General features: G+C 52.9%; 2 protein-coding genes across 4 annotated transcripts; both read right to left on the bottom strand.

The window, feature by feature from the left end:
* Window positions 1-568: 568 nt before the first annotated feature.
* On the bottom strand, window positions 569-12,332 carry SLC30A2 (solute carrier family 30 member 2). Its single transcript, XM_037032781.1, has 9 exons — window positions 12,315-12,332; window positions 12,182-12,225; window positions 6,845-7,074; window positions 5,649-5,795; window positions 4,863-5,016; window positions 3,943-4,117; window positions 3,159-3,264; window positions 1,935-2,069; window positions 569-1,636 (listed from the first exon to the last, which is right to left on the bottom strand). Exons 1-9 carry the CDS (start codon window positions 12,330-12,332, stop codon window positions 1,491-1,493), a joined length of 1,155 nt encoding a protein of 384 aa, XP_036888676.1. The 3' UTR covers window positions 569-1,490.
* On the bottom strand, window positions 11,798-24,854 carry TRIM63 (tripartite motif containing 63). 3 transcript variants are annotated; one of them, XM_037032861.1, is made up of 10 exons: window positions 24,034-24,854; window positions 22,942-23,073; window positions 21,891-22,063; window positions 19,218-19,386; window positions 18,243-18,338; window positions 16,822-17,055; window positions 16,155-16,177; window positions 15,691-15,815; window positions 13,432-13,503; window positions 11,798-12,371 (listed from the first exon to the last, which is right to left on the bottom strand). In XM_037032861.1, the coding sequence occupies exons 2-10, from the start codon at window positions 23,014-23,016 to the stop codon at window positions 12,361-12,363; spliced, it is 978 nt and encodes a 325-aa protein (XP_036888756.1). In that variant the 5' UTR covers window positions 23,017-23,073; window positions 24,034-24,854; the 3' UTR covers window positions 11,798-12,360. The 3 variants fall into 3 exon arrangements, with proteins under 3 accessions (XP_036888756.1, XP_036888755.1, XP_036888754.1); XM_037032860.1 differs by lacking the exon at window positions 24,034-24,854 and having other exon boundaries at window positions 19,218-19,383; window positions 22,942-23,403; XM_037032859.1 differs by lacking the exon at window positions 24,034-24,854 and having other exon boundaries at window positions 22,942-23,394.
* Window positions 24,855-27,456: the final 2,602 nt, after the last annotated feature.

The following is a 27,456-nucleotide window of genomic DNA, read 5'->3' as shown; positions in this document are numbered from 1 at the left end:
CCCAAGATGACATTCCTGTCCCTCCTCCCAACAATGACCAGGGCAGCTTTGCACTGGCACAGCTTCCTGAGCAAAGAGGAAACCAGCCAGGCCCTTACCTGGTCAGAAGCCTCCTCCCTCCACACAGGGGAAACATTTGGCTCACCGCTGAAGTGACTGCCACACAGATGGGCTTCAGGTGCCCCCTGGCCCCCCATCTCAGGGGGACGCGTAGGAGAGTGCAGGGTCCCTACGTTACCCGCAGTGTTGGCGACGAAATTAGACCTCAGTTCTTAAGCTGTGCAAAGAAAGATTTCAGAGCTAAGGACTCAGACTGTAGGAAAAAGTTTATTTAGGAAGTTACAGAGGTAGTAGAAGGGCCCTTGGGATTAGGAGAAAGGCAGAGGGAAGACACGGCGGGGGGGGGGGGGGAAAGGCATAGGCACACTGGTTCTTCATCTTGAGAGTTTTTTTTTTTAATTTAAAAAATATGTTTATTGATTTTAGAGAGGGAAGGAGAGAGAGAAACATTTATGTGAGAGAGAAACATCAGTAGGATCAAACCCACGACCGTGCCCTGACTGGGAATCGAGCCTCCAACCTTTTGGTGTATACGATGATGCTCCAACCGACTGAGCCACTGGGCCAGGGCCATTTTGAGGGCTTTGAAGGCTGGGAGTTTAGGGGAGATCTTAGGGGAGGATCTCACCAGCTTTATGCTGATGCACCAAAATGAGATCGACTCCCCTGACTTTTGTCCTTGGTGTGTTGGCACAAACGGCACTGGTTGGATTATTATCACCCATCTCCCCGAGTAGGGTGATTTAAGCTACATGTGTACTCTCTGGTTGGGAGAAGTGTAAACCATTTACTCTTAAGCACCCTTGGTTGGGGAAGATAGAATTTTGTGATTTACTAGATGGCTGCAAAATGGCCTGGCCGACTGACTACCTCTGTCTCAGTTTCCCTGTTCCACTAGCCTGTCTCACAACTCTCCAGACCTCATGGCCTCCTTAAATCAGATTATTGTTAGAGGCAGAAGAGGGAGGGGGCCCTGTACACAGGCTTTACAGGTTGATAAGGCAAAGGCAAAACAGACTGAAAAGGAAATGGGGCGTGTAGGCAGGGGACGTTGAGGCCAGGCCCCCCTTCAGCACCCCTCACTGTACTCACTGCCTTTCCCTGAGGCTGGTGGTAGGACAGCATTGACCGAGGATAGGTCCAAACCCAGGCCCAACAGGAGCTGACCCAGGAGCTGGAAGAGTCGGGTTGTACTAGCTTTACACTGGCTGAGTTCCATCGTGGGGCTGGCTGTAATCAGATGGGAGGCAGGGGAAGAGCCTCGTTCCTGCAGCAGGCAAGGCTCCTCCACATTGAACAGGGAGCTGAGATCAGGAGAGGGATCTGGTTTTAACAGCCAAGGTAAACAGAGTCCTGGCTGGGCTTGAGGGACACTGGGCCCCGCCATTTGTAGGTTCTGTCCCTGCTCCAGTTGGCACCTGGCTAGGCAGTCAGTCTGACGGACCCTGGCATGCCTGACAGTCCTTCATGTCCTCAGAGTAGTCCTCGATCTGGATGGTTATGGTGTGGAAGTGGAACTGCCCCTGCAGGCAGGCGCTGGCTGCCTTCAGCACAGCCTGGGCATCTGCGTTGTGAGCTGGAGGCCAAGAGAACACACACCAGGGGAGGCACCAGAAAAACATTTACTGACTCTTGGGCCCTTAGAAACAACCAGGAGCCCAACTCTAATGACCTACCCACAGCAGAACAGGACAGGTGACCCTGAACATCAGGAAAGCCCAGATCCTACTCCTGTACCAGGTAACCCCCCCCCCCCATCCCACACCTGATGCAATCCTGAAAGAAAGCATTGGAATACTTGGACCCATCAGGGACACCCAGGCCTCCGGCTGCCTCTCTCCCTCACCCCACCCTGAGGTGTCCCCACAGCTCACCGATGGCAATGTGGACAGACAGCACAGGCTGAGCCACAGTCAGCGCCCAGATATGCAGGCTGTGCAAGGCTTCCACCCCCTCCACCGACAGCAGCAGATCCCGAACAGCTGTGAAGTCCACGCCCTTGGGTGTCCCTGGGGACAGCAGGGTTGGGGCTGAGGGAAACCGCTCCCTCCCACCCATACTGGTTCCTGCTCCTCCAGTGTCATCTCAGAAGAGCTCCTTGGCCGGATCGCTGTTGCCCCTACCTCCCAAATGATCTCCATCGCATTGCCCTGTGGTATTTTCCTCTTAGCACTTAAAACTATCTGAAACCATCTTGTTTGTTAGTTTCTCGTCCACCTCCACCTCTGGAACGGAAACTCCATGAGAGCAGGACAGTCTGTTTTGTCTCCGGCCCTATCCTCCTCATTGCCTGGAAGAGCGCCTCGCCCACAGTAGGTGCTCAATAAAGTGAGGTCGCTTTGTGGAGTGGTCGTTGTTATTTCTATAATGGAATAAAGGGAGCCTGGAGATGGCTGCACCTACATGGCGCATCATCACCATTTTTATGTGGGTCAGTCACATTCTTGGAGAAAAGTTCTGACCTGTAGCTGGACATTCCTGCTGACCCCAAACTAGGATTCAGATTGACCCTTCCCACAGAGATACCCCTGACACGAGACCTGGAGCACAGAGCTGGATGAATAGTGTGGTAACTCAGGGCCCACCATTTGCTGCTACCCAGCACCCCTCGAAGCCCAGCCACATTCTCCCGAGGCAGCGGCCTCCGAAAAGAAGGCCTGAACTGGCTCGCAGTTCAGCAGCCTCGGCCAACACGGACTGCTTTTTCCTGAGCCTCAGCCTGCCCCCTGTGCAACGGGGAGGCGTAATCCTCACCCCTCCCTCTGCCTGAGGGAAGGCAAAAGTGTATGGGGAAGGGCCGGGGTGCCAGGTGCTACAGACCCAACCCAGAAACCACCTGACTGGGTGAGGAGGCCACAATTGAGCAGGGAGGAGGCACGCTTGGTCCTCAGGGGAAGGGAAGGCATGGTCCGAGGACATTTCCAGGAAGGGCCACACCTGAGGGCCCAGCTCCATGCCAAGAGCAGCCTAGGGCCCCAGGTCATGCCATGCTCCAGGCCCTGGCTCCCCGCCAAAGTGCTGGGATCCACCCCTCACCCCTTGGATTCCCATCAGAGCTGGAGAGCCAAGAGCAGAAAGGGAGCCCCAAGCCCAGTCACCTTCCATTAGCACCAGGATCACGTCTCTCAGGATGGTCAAGGTTGTCCCCAGGACCAGGAGGGAAAAGAGGAAGGTGCAGATGGGGTCTACATACTTGTACTCTGGCTGCAGGGAAAAGGGAAGGCAGAGTTGGGGCTCAGCGCCTCAGCTTCCCTTTGCCTTCTGTCCCAGCGCTGGGACGAGGGGCTCTCTCTGCAGGTGGGCGTGAGCCTTACCTTAGCCCTGAGTCCCTGTGTATTCTGTGCCCAGAAGGACAGGCATGACAGACTGCAGTTTGAGATAAGGCACAGTCCCTGCCCAGCCCTCCTTGGCAAGGGGCTGAGACATGAACAGGGCTAAGTGAAATCTTAGATACCACCTGGTCCCTCACCCCCACTTTACAGGTAGGTAAATTGAGACCTGGTTACATAAAGGGACTCACTCTACATCACCCAGCTAGCAAGGGGTGGAGCCAGGCTTCAAGCCCAACGCCTGACTTGTTCAGATATACTGCACTGCCTCTGTGTGATGGGCGAGGCCCAGGCTTTGGCAGCACACGGTGCTGGGTTCGAATGCGGCTCCACAACTTACTAGCTGTGTGACGCGGAGAAAACACCACTACTTACTCTTCGGGGTTGCTGTGAGGATCAGAAGTGTAATAAATGTTCCTTCCCTCTCCCCACCATTTGCCAAGAGCTGGGACGGGGACAGAATCTGGAGAGGGTCCTGTGCAGAGAGGAGCCCCCAGATGCCCTACACCCTGCTCACCCCCCCTGCCCACCCGCCTCTGTTCCCAGCTCTGACCTTGAAGTACAAAACATAGGCCGCCACCAGGATGCCCAAGCTCTGCAGCAAGTCTCCTATCACGTGGATAAAGGCAGCTCGGACACTGGGGTTCCCCTGCTGCTGGCTGGTGTCATGGCTCTGTCCAGGGTTGTGGCTGTGCCCGTGGCCAGACTGGTGAAGAGTCAACCCCATTCTACAGAAGCAGAGACAAAGCCAAGGGGCTCACTGAAGGAGCAGGTAGAGGCTTCAAATCAGCCAGGGAGAGGCCACTCGTTAAGGCTGGCCTCCCGGTGGGGCGAACATCCCAAGCCCCCAGCATGAGCGATTGCTTTGACTGTATGAGGAGCCTGACCCACGTGGCCTTGGTTCTGAGTGCTATAGGAGAAAAGGTTCAACTCCAATGCCAGGCCAGATCTGGACACAAAGATGCCCCAGTGCCAAATCTCAGAGCAGGAGGGCACCATGGAGGCCATCAATTCCCCCACTATGTCACCGATGGGGAAACTGAGTCTTAGGGAGGGAAGTGGCTTGCCCTAGGCCACTGAACAAGGATGACAGAACCCAACTAAGAGAGATGCTCTACACACCCTGCCTCCCACTGAGACCAATTTCAGTCACATCAGCTTGAAAAACAGCTGGGATTCTTCCCCTAAGGGCACCTGCTCCTGCAGGAACTTACTGATCCCCCCACCCCAACTTCAGGTAAGAAGCCTTCCACATTATCCACCAACATGTATGGGGGGGGGGTTGATGCTGCCACAGATTTACAGTTCCTGATGGACCTGGCCCAGGGCTAAGGCAGAATCCAGGGGTTCCAGGTGCCAGAGCTCAGACAGGGAAATTCTGTTCCTGTAGCCAGCACCGGAGCGTGGCCTGCCCTGTTTCCACCAGAAGGCACACTGGTGTGCACCTGAGACACGGGAGGAGGGAGGCCTTACATGATGTTCACGGCCACGGCGCAGCCCGCCGTTATCAGCATGGTTCGCCCCTCGATCTCGTAGTCCCCGGAGATCAGCCGCTCCACTGCCAGGTATACCAGCACCCCAGTCATGACCCAGATGGACAGCACGGAGAGCAGGGCTCCCAGGATCTCTGAGGAAGAACCAACCCCAACACCTATCTTGCATGCGGCCCTATGGCTGAGGAGACCTCCCCTTCCCCCCAGGACCCCCCGTCCCAAGTCAGGGCCTGGGTCTAACGGGTGTCTGCTGAACGGATGGCTGCACCTCACCCCACCACTCACACATCCGACAATGTCCGAGCTAGAAGGAACTTAAGAAGGCATCAGAGTCGAGTCTTTTTGTTTTACGTGTAATGAAAGCGGCTTTTTAAACTATTCCTCAGCTGGCAAACGAAGGCTTCTGAGGAGGGGAGGCTGGGCTATCTCCCACCAAGAGGAAAAAGATAATGCAACGAGGACATGAACTAAAGAGGATTTAAAGTCTGTACCTTCCAGAAGGCCTTGCTGACCTTTCCAGCCCAGCAGAGCTGATCCATGGAGCTAACGTTATGGTCATTTGTTCTTGAAGTTTGCCCACTTCATTTCATAGGAAGGTTAACTCTCCTTACCCAGAGGACAAGAAGCCAAGTTTGACATTATCCTTCCCCACAAAAGTCACCCTCCTGGCCTCACTCAGGGGATCCACCCATTACGGCCACCTAAGAACCAATGTCTTGACCTGTCCCTCTTCCAGCCCCACCCCCATCTCAACCAGGGCCCTTACCAGCTCGCTGCCAGCCGAAGTTCATGGTCTTGGTGGCTGGCCGGGAGGACATCCAGAGAGAGAAGAGGCTGATGAGCATGCTGGCAAAGTCAGTGAGTAGATGGGCTGCATCGGTCATGATCGCCAAGCTGTGTGCCAGGTACCCACCTGCAAGGGCAGTGATGAGGATGGTGGGTCCTCATCAGCTGCCCAAGGAGCCAACTTCCCAGACTGTGTTGTGTAGCAGGGAAACCATGGGCTCTGGAGGAAAACACTAGACTGGGACCTCTCCACCCATTCTCTGTATGACCATGGGCAAGTACTTTGTCTGTGCCTTGACTTCTACCATCTGTGAATCGGGACTAACATCTACTTAGAGGGTGAACACAAAACATCGAGTTCAAATAGGCCCTGGAAAGCACAGTAGGCATTTAGTAAATGCTCCTTCCTTCTAGGCATTCAGGTCTTCCCTGACCTACCAGTTGTGTGTGGTCTTGGGTAAATTATTTAACCTAAGTGTACCTCAGTTTCAACATCTGTAAAATCAGGACCAGGTTGTTTTGAAGATTTGTATGATAGATGTATATAAAAGACTCAACAAAGTACAGGGAATATAGTCAATGACATAGTAATAACTACGTATGGTGTCAGGTGGGTACTAGACTTATCAAGGTGACCACTTTGCAAGATATAAATGTCTAATCACTTCTTTATACAACTGCAACTAATATAATATTTGTATGTCAATGGTAGTTGAAAAATAAAGGTTTTAAATAAAAAAATTTTTTAAATGCACAGTGAATGTTCAATGTTGACCCTTGAACACCGGTTTGAGCAGCACAGGACCACCTGTAGGCAAATTCTTTTCAGTAAACACAATTAGCCCTTCGTATTCAGCCCTCGGGTTTCCCATCTGCTGATTCAATCAACCCCATGGAAACCAGTACTTCTGCACTCACACACGCAGTTTTCCAAACTGGGATTCCCCACCGTGGTGGGTCACTTGAACCCATGGATGAGAAGGGCTGGTTCTGGGGGAGTCAAAAGTTACACGTGGATTTTCAACTGTGCGGGTCAGCACCCCCTCCCCTCCAAGCCTCCGGCATTGTTCAAGCGTCGGCTGTATTGACATTGCTGGAATATTCAGGGGGAAAGCCTTTTGGATCATCCAGACTATCCATGTGCCAGTTTCGTGTAATTAGCACAAAAGTCCTTACCAATGATTTCTCCGATCATGAACACCAGGCAGATGGCAGAGGCCACATAGAGCTGGCGACAGGCCCGCTCCTTCTTGGGGTCACAGTGACTGCCAGGACCCTTCCCGGCATGACAGTAATGGTTGCTCTCCACAGTCAGCTCAATGGATGGCAACTTCGAGTCAGGCGGGGACACAGAAATCCAGCTTGCGCCATCCTGCCACAGGGGCCCCGGAGGCCCTGTGTAAGACCTGGCCAGAAAGGAGGGGAAAGAAGAGACTCAGCTTTGAGGTGGGGACAAGGAGGGCTGACTCCAGTCCTATCTCTCTGTGGGGCCTTGGCGTTCCCACGTGTACAAGGAGGAGAAGAGCTAAGGACACTCAAAGCTGGACAGTCCCTAAGGAGTGACCGGAAGCCCATGTTCGAGGTGGGCGCTGGGGGACTGACCAGGCTCCCGGAGTCTAAGGACCCTGGGGGGGGGGTGTTCACTTCTCCCTATCCCTCCCAGGGCCTGAAGGAGGCAAAGACCTTGGGAACTGGCCAAGGGCCAGGACCTGGCAGAAGGGCAAACCCCTACCTCGTGCACCTGGGGACAGAGGGGGGGCCGGTGGCGAGGCTGCCCCGGGGCAAAGTTCCGGGCCGTGGGCGGGGCTCTAGGAGTCTCACTCCCGACCAGCGGACTGGGGTCAGGATCTAGGTTTGGCCTCGAGGGAGGGATCATTCCCCGTCTACCCTGGATTTCCCTCTCCTTCACTTTACCCCACCGCTCCGGTCAGTGTGTGGTCCTGGTTCTAGCCGCCCAAACCATCCCAGGAGAGCAAACGATGCCGCTCAAACTCCCATCCCTCTCCAGGCTCTCGCCTTACCCGTCTCCGGGCCTGGCGTCCAACAAGTGCTGCTTATCTGTGGCCTTCATGAGGCCCCGCGTGCCCCGCTCTGGGTCCGGAAGCCGAGTGCGGTTGCCCCGCGGAGTGGATCTTGGAAGTTGCGCTCCAGACGCTCCTGGCAAGGAAGCGTCTCACCTTCCGGGAAAGCCCTGCTCCCTCTCGCGTCGCCCCTCATGCGCCCCTCGCACGGCAGCTCTGTTGCGCCGCTGCCCTGCCCGGGCTGCAGCTGGGGCCGCCGTGGGACAGTCCCGCTGCCGCGCTGCTCCAGCCTCAGCTCCGCGCGCCGAGCGCTTTATCCGGCCTTTGCCACTCCGTGTGAAGCGGCCTGCCATGCGTCGTGTGCAAAAGCCCTCGGGGGAAGGGGGAGGGGTGGCCGGCTGCAAAGAATGCCCGGGAGATGCCCGGAGCATCCATCCCGTGTGTCCCCGGGGCCCGGGGCGCCCACCAGGCTGGTGACGAATACCTCTACTAACTTAGGAATGGGGGACAGTCGCGAGCGCTGTTCCCCGCGTGGGGCTGGCAGCGTCCCACAGAGAAGTTCTCGGATCTTGGTTTGTCGGAATTCGCCTAGGATGCCCGGAGAGCAGGAATGTGGCTCCTCAGGCCACGTTTGTGACTTGCCTGGGGCTGAAGACAGAGTTTGGTAGGTTTCCATCCTCAGGGCGCAGCCTCCGGCAGTTGGCTGGGTTCCGCTCAGGCAAGGTAGGGGGTCCTGAAGGCGGAGGCGGGGGGGGGGGGGGGGGGGGGGGGGGGGGGGGGGGTGCCTCCCGCCTGTGGCTGGGACAACGGCCCTCTTTAGGACTGGTTGGGACTGCCAGACCCATCCTCGCCACTGCAACTGCGCTGGTTCCCCGCCTGCGCGCTCCGATTAGAACCCCGAGTGGCGCAGAGCTGACACCGTCACCACCATCCCTTCTCCCCTGACCCCAGCAGCTCACAGGAGTCCCAAAGAGGTGCCATGCATGGTGTTCCGCCTCTCACTTTCTGGCCTCAAATTCCCTAAGTCTTCTATTGGAAGATTCTATTTCATTTTAGAAAATAAAACTGTAAAGAAAAGCAAGTATGTGACTGTTAAAAAGAAAAGAAACGATAGTGGCTATCTCTAAGCTGAAGAAGTTATGAAGGGAAGGGGGTCCATAGAGGGCTTCTGGGAGCTGGCAATGTTGTTTTCTTGACCTGCATGGTAGCAACACCGGATTTCATTCTACAGTAGCTTATTAAGCTCCATAACTAGTTTTGTGCACTTGTGTGTCTGTAATGTATCTCAATTTTTAAAGAGATTACTAAAAATGCTTCAGAACTTGAGAAAGGACTAGAAATGAGAGCAAAATCTGATTCCCTGAAATTCAAACTTAGGGACTGAGCTACATTAGGCTTGGAAAAACTCCCAAATGTGAGCCAAGATGTGCGGGTTTAAAGTGTGGTCACCGCCCTGACTGGCGTGGCTCCGTCAGCTGGGCACTGTCCTGCAAAGTGAATGGTCGCAGGTGTGATTCCCACTCAGGGCATGTGCCTGAGTTGCAATGTTTCTCTCCCTCTCTTTCTCCCTCCTCTTGTCTCTAAAAGTAAATAAGTGAAAATCTTTTTTAAAGATATAAAGTGTTAATGTCCAAATTTATAAGAATTGTTATGAGTTTATTTGAGCCAAACTGACTACCATGGCCAAGAAGCAAAATCTCAACAGATTGTGAAAATACTCTAGAGAATTGCGATTTTACCTTACAAAAAAAGGAGGAAGTGCTAAGAGGGTTGCTCGGAGTTCCCTGCTTAGGGAGGTGGGAGGAAGCAAAGTGGGGAAGTCTCTGGGATTGGATAAAACTAACGGAAGAGAAAAATGCCTCTTTTGCATTGGTGGGTGCAGGGTAGTTAACAATTAACCTGCTATCAGTGTGTCCCGAGGGGTCTGGGAAAAGGGATTGTTCAGACATTCCAAAGGTACATCATTTTAGATGCAAAAAGACTATAGACAGGCTCAGTTAAGGTAAAGAATGAACTTTGTCAAGGAAGATAGCAGAAGAATGTGATTACCTGCTATAGATTTTGGTTAAGAAGTTTTCATTTCAGACCATCCTGTGTGGTTACTTTCTGTCTCTGAGGTTGTAAGGCCGGCCATGCAGGCCTCCTCTGAGTTTGTAAGGTTGCGTACGTGACCCCGTTTTTGTCCAGAAAGCACTTTCCTAAAGTGAGTTTCAAGCCTTGTCTGGGCAGGTCAGTTGGTTAGAACGTCGTCCTGATACATCCAGGCTGCAGGCTTCATTTCCGGTTAGGACACATAGAAGAAGCAACCAGTGAATGCATTAATAAGTGGAACAACAAATCAATGTTTCTCTCTTTCAAATCAATTTTTAAAAAATGAGTTACACAGAACATTAGTTCTAGAGCAGGGGCATGAAACTTATTTTCACCAGGGGCCACATCAGCCTCAAGGATGCCTTCAAAGGGCCAAATATAATTTTAGGACTGTGTAAATGTAACTACTCCTTAACAGTTAAGTAAGGGCTCATTGCTGCTGCCGGGTAGAAACCAGGTGCCGGGCCAGATAAAACAAGGTGGAGGGTGGGATTCGGCCTGCGGGGTCCTGTGTTTGCCGTCCTCTAGAGGACGTCACGTAAATGAATAACCTGGAAAATAGTGGGTTAATTATTCAATCCACCAAAGAGCCTTAAGGTTCAGGAAGTATTCCAAACACCATAGATGTGATTGGCCAATCACTGTCTAAAGTCAAACAATTTTCTTTATAGCGGGACTACTCACTTGCTACTCAAATGTCGAAAAGGGGAGACAGTGTCTTCTGTGTTCATCAGATTTATAAGTCCAAGGTTCTTAGACCCAATTAGTGAGTGCACTGTGCCCAATTCAGTCAGTTTCATCTCTCTCCCAGCCCCTAGGCCCCTGGTCCTTGGAAAGCCTTGGTGCTACTTTGGCCGTGGTCATTGCCTCGTCCCCTAGCACTGGTGGCTGCCTTGGCCTTCCCTGGGGTAAAGGTGGACTCCAGCAGAGCACCCCTGTGCAGCGCCAGCACCCGTGCCCAACCCACTGGGCTGGAAGGTTCTGCTCCACCCACTACGCACAGAGTCAGCTGATGGGGTGCCATCTAGCTTAGCTCCCCTTAGCAGCTGCCTAGGGGGGCCAAGTGATGCAACCTGGAAGTGTAAGGGAATTAAGTCTGGGAGACAAACTTCGGTCCTGAGCCAGGAAGTGAAAGGACCCAGCAGCCGAAGAGCCAGAAGCCTCTTCCCCTGAGGAAGTGCTTCTTGAGTCAGTTATGTTCTTTATGGCCCACTGGGGACATCACACAGGACTGAGCCAACAGCTGGGTCTCTGGTGAAGCTGAAGCAGGCCCAGTAACTGGACACTTTCTATTCGTTTCTCTCCTTTCCTGCCTGGCTTCCCCTCTCCCTCCCCTTGGCTGCCCTGGAATTTATCCAGACTAACACACTGAAGCGTTGCCTCAGGTTCTGTTTTCCAGAGAGCAGGGCATTAAACCTGTTTCTTGAGGATTGTCTCAGGGAGTTTTCCATGGAGCTCTCATAAGGAAATGCTGACGTAAAGAGCTCTTGTTTGGTGGGACAGAAGCCCGGCCTTGCCATTGCTGTGTTGCTCCTGCGGGTGTCTTTCTGTCAGGGGTCTGTCCCTACACTCTGAACTCCCCAGAAAAGAAAGCTGAATGAAACTGGAAGGGCAAAGCCAGAGCCATTGGCCAATGGTGGCACCATTCGCTGAGCAGGCCTGAGGCCTTGTTAGATATGACAGCCATTCCACTCTCTGACCTTGGCCCCAGGGCTGGGACTCACTGGAAGCAGGAACAGAACTGATCACTCCCTACGCTGCCGCAGGTGGAAGATTACATGGGAATAGACAGCAGCCTCTGTTACAGTGCCCAAACAGCACCCTCCACCCTTTGATAATCCAATTATTACCCAATAAAAGCTCAAAGTCCACACCCCTCAGTGCTGGTGTGCCTCTCCACACCATGCCCCTCTCCTTTCTTGGAGAGTGAATAAAAACTTTATTCTGCATGCTTTCTTCTCTCTGAATTTTTCACACCGCGTCACGGACCACCCTAACAGGAACCCCGACTCCTTGGTAGTAACAGGAAGAGAGCGCTGTGCATTTATTAGAACAACATGTAACGCAAACAGTCTCCACCCCCTCTGTCAGGGACAGGCACTGGAGCACAGCATGTCCCCCCTCCCAGGTGCGCGGGTGCTGCCCAGCCCTCCCAGGGAGAGGACGAGGGCGGCTGGGCCACCCCAGTTTCCTTCCCCTGCCTAACAGCCGCCAGTCACACGATGACCAGGCGTTATCATACAAAAATCCCTTTACAAAAAGCACCAAATTGGCATACATATACAAGTATATACAAAAATCCCATTTTAAAAATGTACAAAATACTCTATTTTGCACCAGTGTAGAAAAGTGTCCTCAGCGGTGGTTTCAGATGCACTCCCAGTTCTGCCTCAGTGACCACCGGGCTCGGGGTGGGGGGGCGGGTGCTGCTCGAGTCCCTGCTCTCTGAGCAGAGAGAAGACACTCCTCCCCCTCCTGGGGCCTGGACCCTCCCACCCTGGGCCTGTCTCCAAGGCAGCTGGGCCCACCCCCACCCTCCCCAGTCTCTGCATCTAGAAGGTCTCTTCCTCAGCCAGCTCCTTACTGGTGTCCTGAAAGAAGGAGACAAAGAAACGCAAAGTGAGTCAGGCACTCAAGGGGATCCAGTTCTCACCAAGCTGAAGTGACAAAGGATTAAACTCCAGTTCCTGCCTGGCCTCTTCCTTTTTAAACCAAAATAGAACTTAGTTGCCAAGACAAAATGGGATTGCACATCCAACACAAAACTCCAAAAGACTACTTTCTACTTCTCAGCTGGATTGGAATTTAGTTCCAATAATAACTCGGCTTTTACAGTGGTATTAGCAGACGTACACTAATTAACAAGCACGTCCTTCCCATGCACTCTCATTATAATCTGCAGTCAGTAAGTACTATCATGGCCCGGTGGACAGAGGAGTAGCCCAAGACTCACAATGTGAACTGCCCAAGGTCACACCGCCAGTCCGTGATAAAGCGGTGACACGGCCTGCCGGGTTGGCACGCTCGGATGCCTTACAGGGCCAGCAGATGACACGAGTGTGGAGAGCAGGAAGGTCGACAGTGGTGGGCCCGGGCAACCTGGCAAGTGCAGCCCCAGGCAGAGGAGAGCGCCCGCCCAGTGCCAACTCTCTGGGACGAGAGAGAAGGGCCAGACTGGTGTCGTCATCCCCTTCAACATTTTTACAAGAAGGTGGAAATCCAAATTCTTAGTTGAAATCTCCTTTTAAAAAACCCCTTAAAAAATCGAATTTTTAAAATGTTGTCAATGGATTCAACAAATCCGTTGTTAAATACATTGTGCTGGCCAAACCAAACACCTCGGTGGACCCAGCCTGGCTCTTGAGGACTCTGTCTTTGACACCTGTTATGCTGCGCTGATTTCCATAGAGATACAGGTCATTTAGACATGACAATGAGAGCTTTTTACTGTGCGTGGTTTGGGGTTCCTTCCTCGAAGAGCAAAGGGAGCAGGACTTTATCTATAACCGGTTCACATAATTACAAGCATCACCACCTAGAGGCCTCATCCCCAGTGCCCAGCGCAGCAGCTTGCGCCCAGTCTGCGTCGAAGGTTTTTGACTGACTGAATGAATGAATGAATGAACGAATGGAAATAGGTGGATTTCTTACCTTCTTCCTTTCCCTCTGTGGACCCTTCCTCTTCCTGGCCTTCTTCTTCAATGTACTCTTCTTCTTCCTCATCTGAGTGTGACAAAGAACACCCATGTTGGGATAGGCTGGTTTCTCAGAGGTATTGCTCACACCAGGCTGCGGACGGCACTGACCCCAATCCCTCCACCAGTCGGAGTCATCCAGCTATGCAGTGACTTTAGTGGCCCAGGAAGTGATGGGCTTGCCAAAGCCAAGCTGCACAGGGGTGGGCTTCCCTCCCCTTCCATCTGCACCCTCCCAGGGAAGGGGGTTCAGGAGGCTCCTTTGTTCCAGGAGCTAAAGCAGGCTTTGTCGCCTGATCTGCCTGTGGCCAGAGGGGACTTTTCTGGGTACACTGTACTTCTGCATACCTCTCAGTTAGACAGATCAATATCACCTGCGGAGGTGGGACAAGAATGCCTTGATTTTCAGTGATCAGGGTCCTTGTCTTGAAGGAATTTGCCCAGCCTTTGAAATCTGCTTGCCTAGTACTTCCTGTCCACTTTTCCTTATTCCTCAACCTACAGAAAGGCGATGGAGGGTGGGAACACTCCTGGGGCACCTGCTCCTCGGTTCTCTGAAGCTGAGCTCCAGACCGTGAGTGGGTTGCAACCTGTGTCCTCACTTTTCCATCCTGAAATATCACCTTCAAGCTGTGCAGACAAGGAACATGCCTATTGTCCATCCCTCTCCAAAGCTGCTGCTTCATTCCTTTGGGGCCTTGAGAGGGTCACCACAGAGTCAGAACATTTGTCTAGAGTATCCAGGAAGAGGCTTGGAAGAGTGAACGCCTCCAAAATGAGAGCCAAATTCCCAGCCACCTCCCAGGAATCTATGCATAATCCAGGGCGTTTTGCTGCCTTGTTTCATCATTGTTACATTAGCTATTAGTGCCAAGGGCTGTGCTCAGCGCTGCGTATGCGCTGTTTCATGTAATCCTCACCAAGACTCTATGAGCCAGATGGCCCTTAGTGGCATCCACATGGGCTACTACTAGCTGTGTGGCCTCCAGGAAACCTCTCATTGTCCCTGGGCTCTACTTTCTCAACCACAAAATGGGGATGACAACAGAAACTACCTCATGAAGTTGTATTCAGTGACATAGAAAGTGCTTAAGAAATTGTACTATAGCTGTTGGTATGGTTCTCTCCCCAGTTTCCTATGCGGAAACTAAGGCTGAGGGAGATTTTGGAAGGCAGTGCAGGTCTTCACAATGCTACCCTGGTCACACAGCACAATCTACTCTCGGATATCTTAGCTTCAGGAGGGTAACTCTGGGACAGGTGATCGACAGTGACAGCTACACCCAAGTCTGCCGGCATCTCAGCTTTGGAATGCATTTTGTCTTCACCCGCAAGTGGGTGCCTCCGGTGCTCTGAGAACAGGTGTAACAGCAGATTCTGCAAGCTTGCAGGCGAGCTGAGCTTCCCCACACCGGCTGTGGTATAACTCTTTCCTGCTCCTGCACACCTCTCTGTCTCATTCGTGGAAGCGTCACCTCTCAGAACAATGCCAGTTTGGCAAAACTGGACCCACCATCTCCTTTTCATTGCGTAATAGCTGCCTTTCAACTGTGACCTTGAGCAAATTGTTTACATCTTCGCTCTTCATGGGGTTTCCTCGTTTTTCTCTTATTATTTTACTCTTACTGCTGTTACGGCTGTATTGTGACAATTGTGGTAGGTACCCTGTGGAAGGGTAACTATAAATAGGAATGAGGATATGGTACAGAAAAATTAGGGTACCTGAGCATCATAGATGATAGCATGAAAAAGCCAAAGCCCAAACTAGCTGTAGGCACTCATCAGTGTATGTCTAGTATTCTACAAACTCTTCTGTGTTGATATCTCAGTTGTTGCAGCAGCACCATGAGGGAGTCATCATGAGCAGGCCCACTTTCGACCTAAGTTTTAGTTAGAAACATGAAGCCCAGAGAGGTGGAGGGGTACAGCAGAGGTCACACAGATAACAAATGGCAGTCCCGGATTCAAACTCAGGTCTGTCTGTCTCCAAATGCAACGTTCTTCCGACAGCCCAAGACACCTCCCTGCAGAGATAATTTACTGAGCAACAATTATGTACCAGGCACTGTGCTCGGCTCCACGCTCATCCAGAAGCTGGCTGATATCTGGGCATCTTAGCTCGTGTAACTGTCTCCACTTAGGGCTCAGTGGAAGGGAAGCTGATCCCCAGGGGTTGGGCAGGGAAGCAGACAAGTGGCACCGCCACCTCCTTTACCTGTCCCAAAGTTGATGGCCCTCAGGGTCTCTGCTATGTGCTCTAAATCCAAAGTAAAGTAGTCCATGTTTTCAAAGCCCTGCTCTATCTTCCCCAGCTGGCAACCCTTGGAAGCTTCCACGATGCTGTGGGGGGAAAGATAGGAGGGGGGGGAGAGAGAAAGAGAGATGTGGGGCTTAGTGTAGGGAAAGGGTGTTTTAGCTCCAACTCACACCAGTACACATGCTTGTGCCCACACCCAGGCCTTGCACCTAGAGGCTCCCTCTGGAGCGGTGGAGTATTTCCTCTCCAGTCACAAGTAAATACCAGTTTAAGAAAGCATGGGATGATGCAAAGGCCGGGAAAGCCAGCCCGGGATGAGACTCGCCCAGCAGCCCTAATGTAAAAGAGAGGCCCACTGGACAGAAGTCAGAGGCCCTGGCAGGAGCTAGGGCCTTGGATCACAACCCCGGGGAGACACTGACCTTTTGATGAGTTGCTTGGCACTCTGTTGGGGGAGAGAAAGCAAGTGGTTAGTGCTGCATCAGGGGTGGCCCCAGGAAATCAGCAAAAACAGCGGCTGGGTCCTGCAGATGGGCACTTGGTGCCATTCCTCAGCCCAGCTGTGACCTGCTCCCCACCCTGAACTGAACAGAACTTGGATCTTTTCCCTCTGTGCGTGGTCTGCACAGGTCCTGGTGATCACTCTAGGCCCCTTCCATTGTACTGGCAGGCAGCCTGCATTTTAGGGATATCAGTCTAAACACCTCACACCCTGAACTCTCATCCTAATCCCTTCTTTATACCCAATGTCTAGCACAAAGCCTGGCCTGCAGTAGGTGCTTGGGAAGTTTTTATGGAACTGAACTGTGGGATCTTTTAGCTGGTCCCTTTCTGTCTCCCCCAACAAGCTCTTCTGGGGCAGGGCTGAGTCTCCTACATCTCTGTGGCTGACCTATAGTAGGTGCTCAGTCAATAGGTGTAGGTAGGGATTGTTTCATGCCGGTTTTACAGATGAGGAAAATGAGCCTCAGGGAGGTTTAAATGACCTGCCCAAGAGCATGTAGGTGGTCAGAGGAAGAGCATGACTTGAGCTTATACAGAGCTGTTGAGTTGAACTGACTCTGTCCACACCTTCCTAGTCGTGCTCACCAGGAGGAAGATGGCTCCACCAGGCTCATCCAGAGACTGGATGGCTGTCTCCACCAGCTTGGTGGACTTGTCCAGCTGCTCCCGGTACTGCTGCGTGAGGGCCTCAATGAAGCTGAGCTTCTCCTCCTGCTCCTGCGTGATCTGCTGTAGCAGCTCACTCTTCTTCTCATCCAGGATGGCGTACAGCATGTCAAACTTGCGACTCAGCTGTTCCTTCGCCTGGTGACTGTTCTCCTGGGGACAGAGATCTTGGAGTCACATCCTGTGGGCTTCTCCCTGTCCCCAACACTTCCTTTCTGGAATGGGTGTTGTAGGAACAACGGATCTAAAGCTGGAAGAGGTCTTACTACACCCTCATTTTACACAAGATGAAAATGAAGGTTTAGCGAGAAGAAAGCACTTGCTAAGGTTTCATAGCTACTCAGTCTGTGTTTGGAGCCTGGTATCATGGAGAAAGCAACCCCCTTCCTCAAAAACAGAGACTCTGGGGTCAGATGAAATGATACATTCTGGCCCCCCAATGTGTCCCCAAGTCACACTCTTCTCCCCATTTTAGGACCAAGAATGGATTGGAGAAGCTCTGCATCACTCGGTCCTAGAAGAGGTGGAGAAGCAGCTCCTCCCCTAGGGACTTCCCCAGCGGGGTTCCCTTGTCTTCAACACAGATGCCACATCGCAGTTTCCTGTCTGCCAAGTTTCCTGTCACGCGACTGGATACAATAATAGCATCTCATCAGACTTGGGGCTCTAGCATCGTCTATCAGCCTGGGAGCCCACATGGGTGGTAACAGTGTCCCCCTCCTTCCTTTGAACCGATCTGTCACACACTCTGTCTAGAGCAACATGACAGCCCCTTGCCCCCCATCTCATCTCCAGGGACCCATCCCAAGTGAAGAGAGAAAACCATGGGTGTTTTTGCGGAAATAGAAAAATATCTTTTGCCTCTACAGTCTTGCAACTCAAACTGTGGCCCATGGGCCAGCAACTTGGGCAAACCCCGAGAGCTTGTTAGAAGTGCGGAATTCCATGCCTCATCCCAGATCTCTTGAATCAGAGCTTGGATTCTAACAAGACCCCAGGGTGACCTGTGTGCACTTCAAAGTCTGAAGCCTTGGTCTACGGCACACAGAGAACAATGGTCTAAAAACCACCAATGCTATAAAATAAAACCCTGGGAATTTTTGGTGGGGTGGGGGGCTGTGTTGTTCACCACCCCATCCCTGGGGCCGTTGGCAGGACACACAGCTGCGCCCCAGAAACATTTGTTGAATGAGTGGATTAAAGGACTAGTCAGCCCCTCCCCACCATCCCTGCTTGAACACCCCAGGCTGCAGGCCCCAGCCTTGAGTCACAACCCATGGGCGAGCCTTCATCCCACAGATTAGGCTGCACTGGAGGCTTCAGACCCTGGGTCCCCTCACCTTGGTCACGCGACTGGAGTCCTCCAGCTGAGTGATGATGGTCTGCATGCGGTCATTCCCTGCCACCAGCATGGAGATACAGTTACTCAGTTCGGTCTAGATGGGAGGAGGGGGTGGGGGATCAGGAGAGGAGACAGAAATAGTCTCAGGGCCTGCCCTCTGGGAACTGACAGCAAACTGGCACCCTCACTCCCCTCTCTGCTAAAAAGAGCCTCCACTAGCTGTCAGGGTGCTCCTTCTGAGGTAGAGCCAAGGTCCAGAGCAGAGGCCATGAGGGATACTGTTTTCTTTATTTTACAGATGGAGCCCAGAGAGGGGAAGTGAGCTGCCCCGAATACACAGCAAGGTATGGGTAGAGGAGGGGCTTGTTTCTAAGAAAGGAGGGATGAAGAGAGGAGATAGTTGGGAGTTCTAAAAAAGATCAGTGGTGGGGGTGGGTGCGACGGGGGAAAGTGGTGGTGGGAAAATGGAGACAACTGTATTCGAACATTAATTTGAAAAATGACTTAAAAAAGAGATCAAGAGAAGAGCAGGTGGGGAAGAAAGGGTATGGAGAGAGGGGCCACAGGTCGCTGCACAGACAGGGTAGTGGGTCTCCCACAGGTCTGGGGAATTTGGATCCCGAGACAGGTGACAGGTACAGGAAGAGGTATCTGGGGCCCAAAGCACACTGGGCTGTAAAAGCCATGGCCTGAGAGGCCCCCATGGCCTGAGAGGCCCCGGTGGCCTGGCCCTGGGGTCTGGCCTCTCCCCTGTGGCCACACCCAGGTGCTCTCAAGTGGCTCTAAGTATAACCCATGAGCTCAGCCACCTCCCCCAGGAAGGCAAGGACTGTTGTCCCTGTAGCCTGGGAAGTCCCTCCAGAGGGGCCATTACTGAAAGGCTGGCTCGGCAGATCTGCAAGGATCAAATCTGAATCCTGAATCACCAGGCCGTGCCCAACAGGCAGTGAGAGGAAGCGGCTCGGGCCAGTACCTTTTGTCCCTGGAAGACACTCTGTAGCGGGGCCACTTCGCATGCCTGGTGGGCCCCAAACACCTTGCACATGGAGCACGTGGGCATCTCACAGGTGAGGCAGTAGATGTTGATCTTCTCGTCTTCATGCTCCTTGCACATGGGGTGCCTGCCCTTCTGCAGGGGCCTACTGAAGCGGAAGAGTCACGAGTCACAAGGTGGGGGGGGGGTCTCCTCACCCAGCTCCAGTCATAGCTCCTCCCCGGACCTATGACCCAAGTTCTTAGTCATTGGATGTCCTGATCCTTTTCTTTATCCTGTGGGGAGCCAGTGCTGGGGAAGCCAATGACACCATGGTTGTCACCACATACTAGGACTCAAATTCCGGTGATGGAGCTGGCTTGGACATTGGAAGGGTGGTAGGACCCCAGAGTCATATCTGGAAACATTTTCAAGAGAAGGAAACTGGGCCCCTGAAAGGTGAATTGACTCGCCCAAGGTCACCCAGCAAGTCAGGGCAGGGGAGGCTGAAGTTCATTTGCTCTAATTATAGTCACCACAACTCTCTGTTTCTGCAGGCTGGGCTCTAAGTGAAGCAATTTATCGTGGCCTCATTGAATTCTATATTTAATCCATCAGACTGTAGCCTCCATCAAAGCAGGGAACCTTGCCCGCTCCCTTCAGTCCTGAACCACAGTGTACAGTGCCTCGCACAGAGGAGGTGGTGAGCAAACACAGACAGAAGGAACCAATTAGCAAGCATGGTGCCTGCTAATGCAAGTACCCTCACCTTCTCTGAGGGTGCCCTGACGCTCAGAGAAGGAAGCAGTGCGTGTGCCCGAGCCACGCAGCTAGTGCACAGGCAGTTCAGGGCTGTCCGACAGCCCAGCACAGGGCTCGACTTCCAATCCAGAGGTTGTTCTCCTAGGGTCTAGGCTCTTAGTTGCCTTTCTTCCCAAACACTCATTCTTAGAATGTCTTTCTCCCTTTGTCTCTCTCTCCACTTAGGGGCTCTGACATGTTATCTGTGCTTCTCTCAGGAAATTGGTTGCCTGTTACCTGAGATCCATTTGGGGGGTTCTAGATCTGACCTCCCCTAGCTGGACTCCACACTCATGTAGAGTCAACCCCGTGTCTACACTGCCTCTGATTTCCCAGCCCCTAACACTGCAGGTGACTGCCCAGCCCAGACTTCCACATCTGGGTTTAAATCCGGATTGTTCTGCATTTTTTTCATTCTGTGAACTTGGACAAGTGCTCTCACTTCTCTGAGCTTGGCTTCCTCCCAGAGCTCCTGGGATTGTGGCACAAGTTGGCGGTAATGACGGTGTAGTGCCCCGCACAGGGCAGACCCCTACTACGGGCGGCTGTCTTTGTCATCCAGCCATGCAGGAAGCCCTCGCAGGTTCAAACACAACATAATCTTCATAGGTCAACACTGGATGGGCTAATAGTCTAGTGCAATGTTGATTTTATTAGGATTATAATGATCAAAAATGCATCTGCATTTCGTAGTGTTGAGCCCTAGCAACGAGAGACACAACAGCAGTCGGAAGTATTCATTGGGGAGCCAGTCAAACAGGCTCCCTCTCAGCTTCAGCACTTGCAAGCTGAGTGGCCTTCTTATGTAAAATGAGGGGAGGACTGTCTTACCGTTACTGTGAGAATTAAGTAGGGATAACTCGTGGGAAATAGTATGGGGCCTACGCACAGTAGGTGTTCGATAAATGTTTGACATTTTTGAACACTTCCCATAATATCCTACACAGTCCCCCAAACGAACCCTACTGTCCCCTCTGAAAGCAGGGGAAATGAAGGCTCAAGGACTTACCAGGACCCTACGATGCATTAGTAACAGAGTCAGACGAGCAAGCCCAGTTCCCTGGGCCTGGGCTTCTTCTCACTAGGATGGGTCTGTCACCTTTCCTTGGGCCGGACACTGCCTACAGGCCGTGACAGTTTGGGACCATGAGGGCTGCCTGGAAGTCTTGTCGGGACATTCTGATTTGTAAAGATCTCCCTGGGAGCTGTGTCCGTCCCCAGTCTGAGGCCCCACACTGCACAACCTCCACCACTCACAAGCTCTGCCTGAGACGGAGCAGTGCTTCTGCGTCAAAGAGACACGCAGCTCCCTCGTCAGGGCTGCTCCCAGCTCTCCTATTTCCCCGCTGAGCAGCCTTAGGCGACTGACTCTACCTCGTTGAGCCTCAGCCTCCTTCTCTGTGAAATGGGATTGTAAGTCATGCCTGATTTATAGGCCATTGTGCAGCAGCGGGAGAAAGCATTCCCAGTGTGCACCTCCCTTAGCTGTTGCAATCACTACAGAAACTGGCTCTGTTCTCACTGGGCTCTGTTCTTTCTCGGCTTATCAGGGCCACTTAGCTGGCCCCAGTGCCTCTCTGCCCCCCTCCCATCTTGTCTTTTGTCTGGTTCCTATCTCAGTAGCTTGCAGTAGAGCAGTCTGAGCCCCTTCCCACTCACTGAGTGATGCAGAGAATCAGGGATGGGGCATAGAACGAGCCTATGTTCCTGCCTGAGAAAGAGGGACATGGCTCTCTGAACTGACTGGTGGAGCCCATCAGGCTAGGGGGACTGGATCCCGAGCAGATGAAGGAGGAAGGAAGGAGCCTGGGACAGCCAGGCACAGAACGGCTGGGGAGGGAGGAGGGGCTCCCAGCAACCGGGCGAACTGACCTTGAGCACTCCTGCTTGTAGATATCAATGATGTTCTCCACCAGCAGGTTCCTCTGCAGGCCGTACACTCCGTGACGATCCATGATCACCTCATGGCGGCAGGAGGGGCAGCGGAAACGGCCTCCAGACATGGACATCGAGCCACCTCGATTGGTCCAGTAGGGGTTTGCAGCCTGTGGGTGTCCAGGACACAGGTGAGTCTTGGGCTCCCCCTTAGCCCCTGCCCTTTCTAATCTCTGATTATCCTCCCTCCTGCTCAACCCACCCATTCTTGTCCAACCGCAGGACCCGGATGGAGCCTCCCGTCTTGAGTTGAGAGGCAGCTCACTCACACAGAGGGTGCCTGAGACACACCAAGCAATCAACAGACCTGGAGTTCAAGTCACAGCCATGCTCTGAATGACTTTAGGCAGGCAACATTATCCCTCCACGCCTCAGTTTGCCCATTCGCCAAATGGGCATTATGATTAGAACCAGTGATTAGGGCTGCTAATTTAAAGATAAAACAGTGAGAGAACATTTTGTGAAGTGCTTCTGGGGAAGCTTGAGTCCTGTCTCCCAGCCAGGACACCCACCCTCCTGCCTTCCTTAGGAGGTGAAGCCCCTCCTGCCCCATATTGGAGGCAGTAGCCTCGAAGGGGGAGGTGTCGCTACTGGCCAGGGCCTCCCACCCTCCCTCCTCCTACAGCTCTGGGCCCCCTGCCACCAGGGAGCTGGCTCCAGCCCCAGGGGTCTGGTTTCTCTCTCCTCTCCCCCTGCCTCCCCCACTTATCACTTGAGGCATTTGACTCCTGATTGAAGAGTCAACTGCAGTGCTCAGGGCGGAGGTGGCCGAGCTGCCACAGGATGGGGACGGGACACATGCGTCATGGAAAAGGAACTGGGCCCTCAGAGCCATTATGCAGCCCCCTTCAGCTCAGTCCAGAGGCCTTTGCAGGGGAAAAACGGGCCCCAGTTTAGAAGGGTCCTGGGCTAAGAGAGGAGAGTTTTCATCAGAGGAAAGCCGAGGACCCCCCTGAGCCCGCAGGACTAGGCCGAGCCCGGCACTGACCTGGAAGATGTCACTGGCACACTTCCGGCAGAGGTTGTGCTGACATGGCAAGATGACCACGGGCTTGGTAAACATCTCCAGGCAGATGGGACAGATCAGCTGCTTCTCCAGGTTCTCCAGGGGGTTCCCATCCTGGATCAGGCCGGATTTGTAATCCATACCGTTGGGGGGTGTGGGGCTCACCGGGCTGCCTCCTTTGCCTGCCTCCCTCTAAGCAGACCTGGGGTTTTGCCTTTGTCTCAAAACACTCGCCCGAAGTCTCTTGGCCTTCTTCTCCTGGTGCCTGAAATCTGTCTTGGTCTGAGGCCCCTCTGATATTTATAGCTAGACCCTGGTCACGTGAGCCCCAGGAAGGGACCAGCTGAGCATTCTGCTGCCAGCTCGGCTGGCGGGGCTTGAGTTTCCTCCCAGCCTGCAAGACCAGACTCTCAGATCACGTGTGGGGATGAGCAATCACTGTCCTCTTGGGACGGGGGTCGTAAACAAGAACGGCCTGTTCGTGGGCAGACTTGGGGGAGGACTCGGTACCCAGAGTTTCCTCCAGAAATCGGTCTCCTCCCACACCAGGCTGATGAGCCAGGGATGGGACCCCGGGAATGGGCCCCTGGGGGTTTCAGGGTTAATAGCCAGTGCCCCCTCTCTGGCCATAATCAGGTCCACCCTTCCTCTGGAGTTCGGGCAGCTCCCAAGAAGACGGGGCAGGGCAGCCCCTCTCTCTGAGCCCACCGTTCTGCCTCAGACCTGAGCCCAGCACATTGCTGGAGACCCTGACCCAGGCCCCCGCCGACCCCGGCTAGCTGGCCCCCCATCCCATGACCACTAATGCCACTTTAATGCTGAAAGAGCTCCCTTAAAACGTAATCTAATTCCCTCGTGTTACAGATTTTGACACTGGGATCGAATAAGGACCTTATTCAAAGTCAAAGAGAGTTAAGGGGCAAAGCCAGGAATCACATTCATTCATGAGATATTTTCCTGAGTACTAACTGTATACATCGGGCACCAGGTGACAGACAGATGAGTAACCCTTTTCCCCGCCCTGAGATGCCCACAGCCTAAGAAGGGAGACAGACGGAAATAGCCGAGCCCTACCTAGTCCCACTTCAAAGTTACCCACGTGCTCTCCTCTGCTCTCTGCACCGATACAAATTGTTCTCCATGTTCTTCTGGATGGCTTCCATGTTGGCGGGTAGACGTCATTAGAGCGGCGGTCCCGGAGGTTGTTTTTAAGACAGAAGCTCATGCCAAAGGACATTAGTTAGGGCTACCAGGTATTAGGTGCTGGGGTGAGAACGGGAGCAGTGACATCAGGCCTCAGGATGAGCCTAAGAGGGCGTGGGACCCACAGGAGTGTCCAGGGTCTCACAAAAGAGGGACAGCAGGAGAGTAGGCTTGCGCTCCTCAGCCTGGAGAGGGGATGAGGGTTGGAGCCCTGAGACGAGATCCAGTGAGTAGTGAGAGCAAAGAAGCCAGCCTTGGGAAGGGTGGGAAGTGAGGAGGAGAAGGGGGGTGCAGTCAGAGAAAGAAGAGGGAGCCTAGAAGACAAGGGGCTGGGGAAATCCAAGGAAAGGCTGGCCCCCCAAAATGTTAATGGCTCGTTCCGGCTGAGCACTTACTACGTGCCAGACACTGTGCTAAGCACTTTATATGTATCGTTTCATTTCATCACCTCAGCAATGACAAAAACTATTATACCCCTGAGAAGGGTTCCTGAACCCAACTCCAGCACGGGGGCATGGGGTTCCCCTATACCAACAAACAATTCTAAGGCACCAGCAGGGTGCTCAAGAATTCCACTCCCTTCTGATGTGATCTGCTGGGGTAAAGGGCTCAGTCCCACAAGACGGCCCTCCTTCAGACACCCAGGCTCTTACCTGCTTCTGATGGATTGGCTATAGACTGGAGGTTCCCCCTGCACCCTCTCCACAGGTTCAGTTAATTTACTAGAGAAGAGCACAGAAATCAGACAGAGATTTCATTTACTAGAACAAGGGTTTATTATAAAAGGGTAAAATTCAGGAGCAGCCAGGTAGAAGAGATGCGTAAGGCAAGGCGTATGGGAAGGCAGGTGGCACGATTTTCCCAGGACCACCACGTGTTCACAAACGCAGAAGCCCTCCAAACCCTGTCCTCTTGGGTTTTATGGAAGCCTTAGTGCGCAAGCCACAAGCCTGATTAAATCATTAACTGTAGGTGACTGATTAACCTCCAGCCCCTCTCCCCTGCCCAGAGCGAGAGACATTTGGGACTGAAAGTTCCAACTGTAATCTTATGGGGGTTTCTCCTGGCAACCAGCTGCCATCCTCAGGTGCTTCCAAGTCATCTCATTCACATAACAAAAGACACCTCCATCACTCTCTGCATGTAGAAATTCTAAGGGTTTAAGGAGCTGTGAACCAGAAACTGGGCAAAGGACAAATATCTATTTCTTATTATAGAGCCGAGGAAACTCAGACACAGAAAGGAAAAACAACTCGTAGGAGGTCACACAGCTTGCCTAGGTGGCTCGAGGACATGAACCCAGACATGCTTGACTCGGGAGCCCGAGTTCCTCATGTGTCTACTGAACTGTGTAGGTCAGCAGTGCTGGGCCAGGAGGACGAGGGCTGAAAAGGGGCCATTCCTCTTCCTTGCTCACATGACCTCAGTTTTTTTCAGCCTTGCAACCAAGACAGGACAAGTCTGAGGAAGAAATCCACTCCCTGAGAAGGACAAAGAGGGACCAGAGAAAGCACTGGGGTCACTGTGCTGCCAGGTCACCCTCCCCTGGGACTTCTCACCTCTTAACTATTTAGGTGCAACTTCACAGATATCATGGTGTCATCATTCTGTCCCTTGCAGCACAGAGCACTCTCTATGCATTCACAGTTCCAACTTCCATACGCTAATGACCCTCGAATCCCAAACCCACCCAGAGCGCACCACCACCCCTCACACTGAGCTCCTCCTTCGCTTTTCCTTTTTTGTGTCTTAGTGAGCCCTTTCCCAGCACCTGCTGCGCAGACCAGACGGCCGAGCGCCATCCTTGGGTTCCCCCTTCCTCCCCTGGCACCCCGTGAATCTCAGCACCCAGCACGGGTCCATCTTTGCATCTCACTTGTCATCTCCCCATCTGTGAGTCTGACTCTCCCTCTGGACTTGGAAGACTTTAAGGGCAGAGACTGTCTCTCTACCTCCAGTGCCTGGCACATAGTAGGCACTTAACAAAAGTTCCTTAAATGAGTGAACAAGTGAATGTGTGAATTGAACAAGGGAGCAGCAGGGTGGCTGTCAGACTTGGGGGAGATCAAGGTACTTGACCAAGATTTTTGCTTGTTTTGTTTTTTTTGTTTTTGTCTGAGACGGTGCAGCCAGTGGAGAGAAAGTACTGGAACATTGGGGAGGGGGTGATGGAGTAAATTCTGAACCATTGGTAAGGAGACAGACAATCTGACTATTGAGATGGGAGGATAAGAGAGAAGAAGAGATGGCCCTGGCTGGTGTGGCTCAGTGGGTTGAGCGCCAGCCTGCAAACCAAAGGGTCGTTGGTTTGATTCCCAGTCAGGGCACATGCCTGGGTTGCGGGCCAGGTTCCCAGCAGAGGGTGCGTGAGAGGCAACCACACATTGATGTTTCTCTTCCTCTCTTTCTCTCTCCCTTCCCCTTTCTAAAAATAAGTAAATATATATTTTTAAAGTGAGGAAAAGATGGAGGTGAGGTGCCGAAAAGTCGAGAGAAAGGTGCTCATAGTGATGACCTCAGTCGAGAGTGCTGAGGCCAATTTTTGAGGCAGAAGCAGGGAGAAAGGTAGCCTGCGTGGGTGATGGGAAAAGTTTGGACCAGAAAGTGAGAGACACAGGAGGAAGTGCCCTAGAGAGGGCTGAAAGCTGCCTGGAAGCAGGAGAGCCTCCCCGATGTTTCCCAACACGCATTGCCATCTGTGAGGAGCCATTCACACGATTCTGTTGACTTTCTCCAGCCACGCTCGGCGCTCCAGCTGCAGCAGCCAAGCAAGTGGACAGTGGGATCCACTCCAGCCTGGGAGCTGGCAAGGCCGGTGCCGCTGAAAGTCAGGGGTGGGGGAGGGAAATCCGCACATGGGCCACGCTGGGCATCAACACATGTCCTGTCATTTCATCCTCATGGCAGCCCTGCAAGGGAGGTATTATGATCTTCGCTTTTCCCGGGAGGAAACGTGGTGCAGAGAGTTAATGGCTTGGCCAAAGCCACAAGTGGCAGAGCTGAGCTGGGGTTCACATCCTCCTAAACCTGTGCTCTTCACACTGAAGCATTTATTGAGTACTTATGGCATGCCAGGCGCTATGCTAAGCCCTTTCCATTCATCCACTTGTTTGGTCGTTGAAATAACGCAGTAACAGGGGTAATGATTTTCCCTGTTTTGCAGCTGATCTACAGGGGCTCAGAGAGGTTAAGTCACTTGGCCAAACGCCAGCCAGTGAGTGGCAGAGCCAGCACCAGAAATAGGGTCCTAAAGAGGTATCATTACGAGTTGCTGGAACAGTCTATCAAACTGTG

Source organism: Sturnira hondurensis, unplaced genomic scaffold (genome assembly GCF_014824575.4).
Source record: "Sturnira hondurensis isolate 20B ecotype Veracruz unplaced genomic scaffold, ASM1482457v3 Scaffold0021555, whole genome shotgun sequence".
NCBI lineage: Eukaryota > Metazoa > Chordata > Mammalia > Chiroptera > Phyllostomidae > Sturnira > Sturnira hondurensis.
This window is presented reverse-complemented; position numbering and strand designations above follow the sequence as displayed.

Bases quoted from the DNA above. Each gene is read 5' to 3' on its own strand.
- SLC30A2 (XM_037032781.1), bottom strand. The intron at 3,265-3,942 runs GTCAGAGCTGGG...TTTTCCCTGCAG, and splicing joins CCTATGTTTTGTACTTCAAG to CCAGAGTACAAGTATGTAGA. The intron at 1,637-1,934 runs GTGAGCTGTGGG...CTTGGCCTCCAG, and splicing joins GTCTGTCCACATTGCCATCG to CTCACAACGCAGATGCCCAG.
- TRIM63 (XM_037032859.1), bottom strand. From the start codon at position 23,100: ATGGATTACAAATCCGGCCTGATCCAGGATGGGAACCCCCTGGAGAAC. The intron at 19,387-21,890 runs GTCAGTTCGCCC...CTTCCGCTTCAG, and splicing joins TACAAGCAGGAGTGCTCAAG to TAGGCCCCTGCAGAAGGGCA. The intron at 18,339-19,217 runs GTACTGGCCCGA...CCTCCCATCTAG, and splicing joins GTGTCTTCCAGGGACAAAAG to ACCGAACTGAGTAACTGTAT.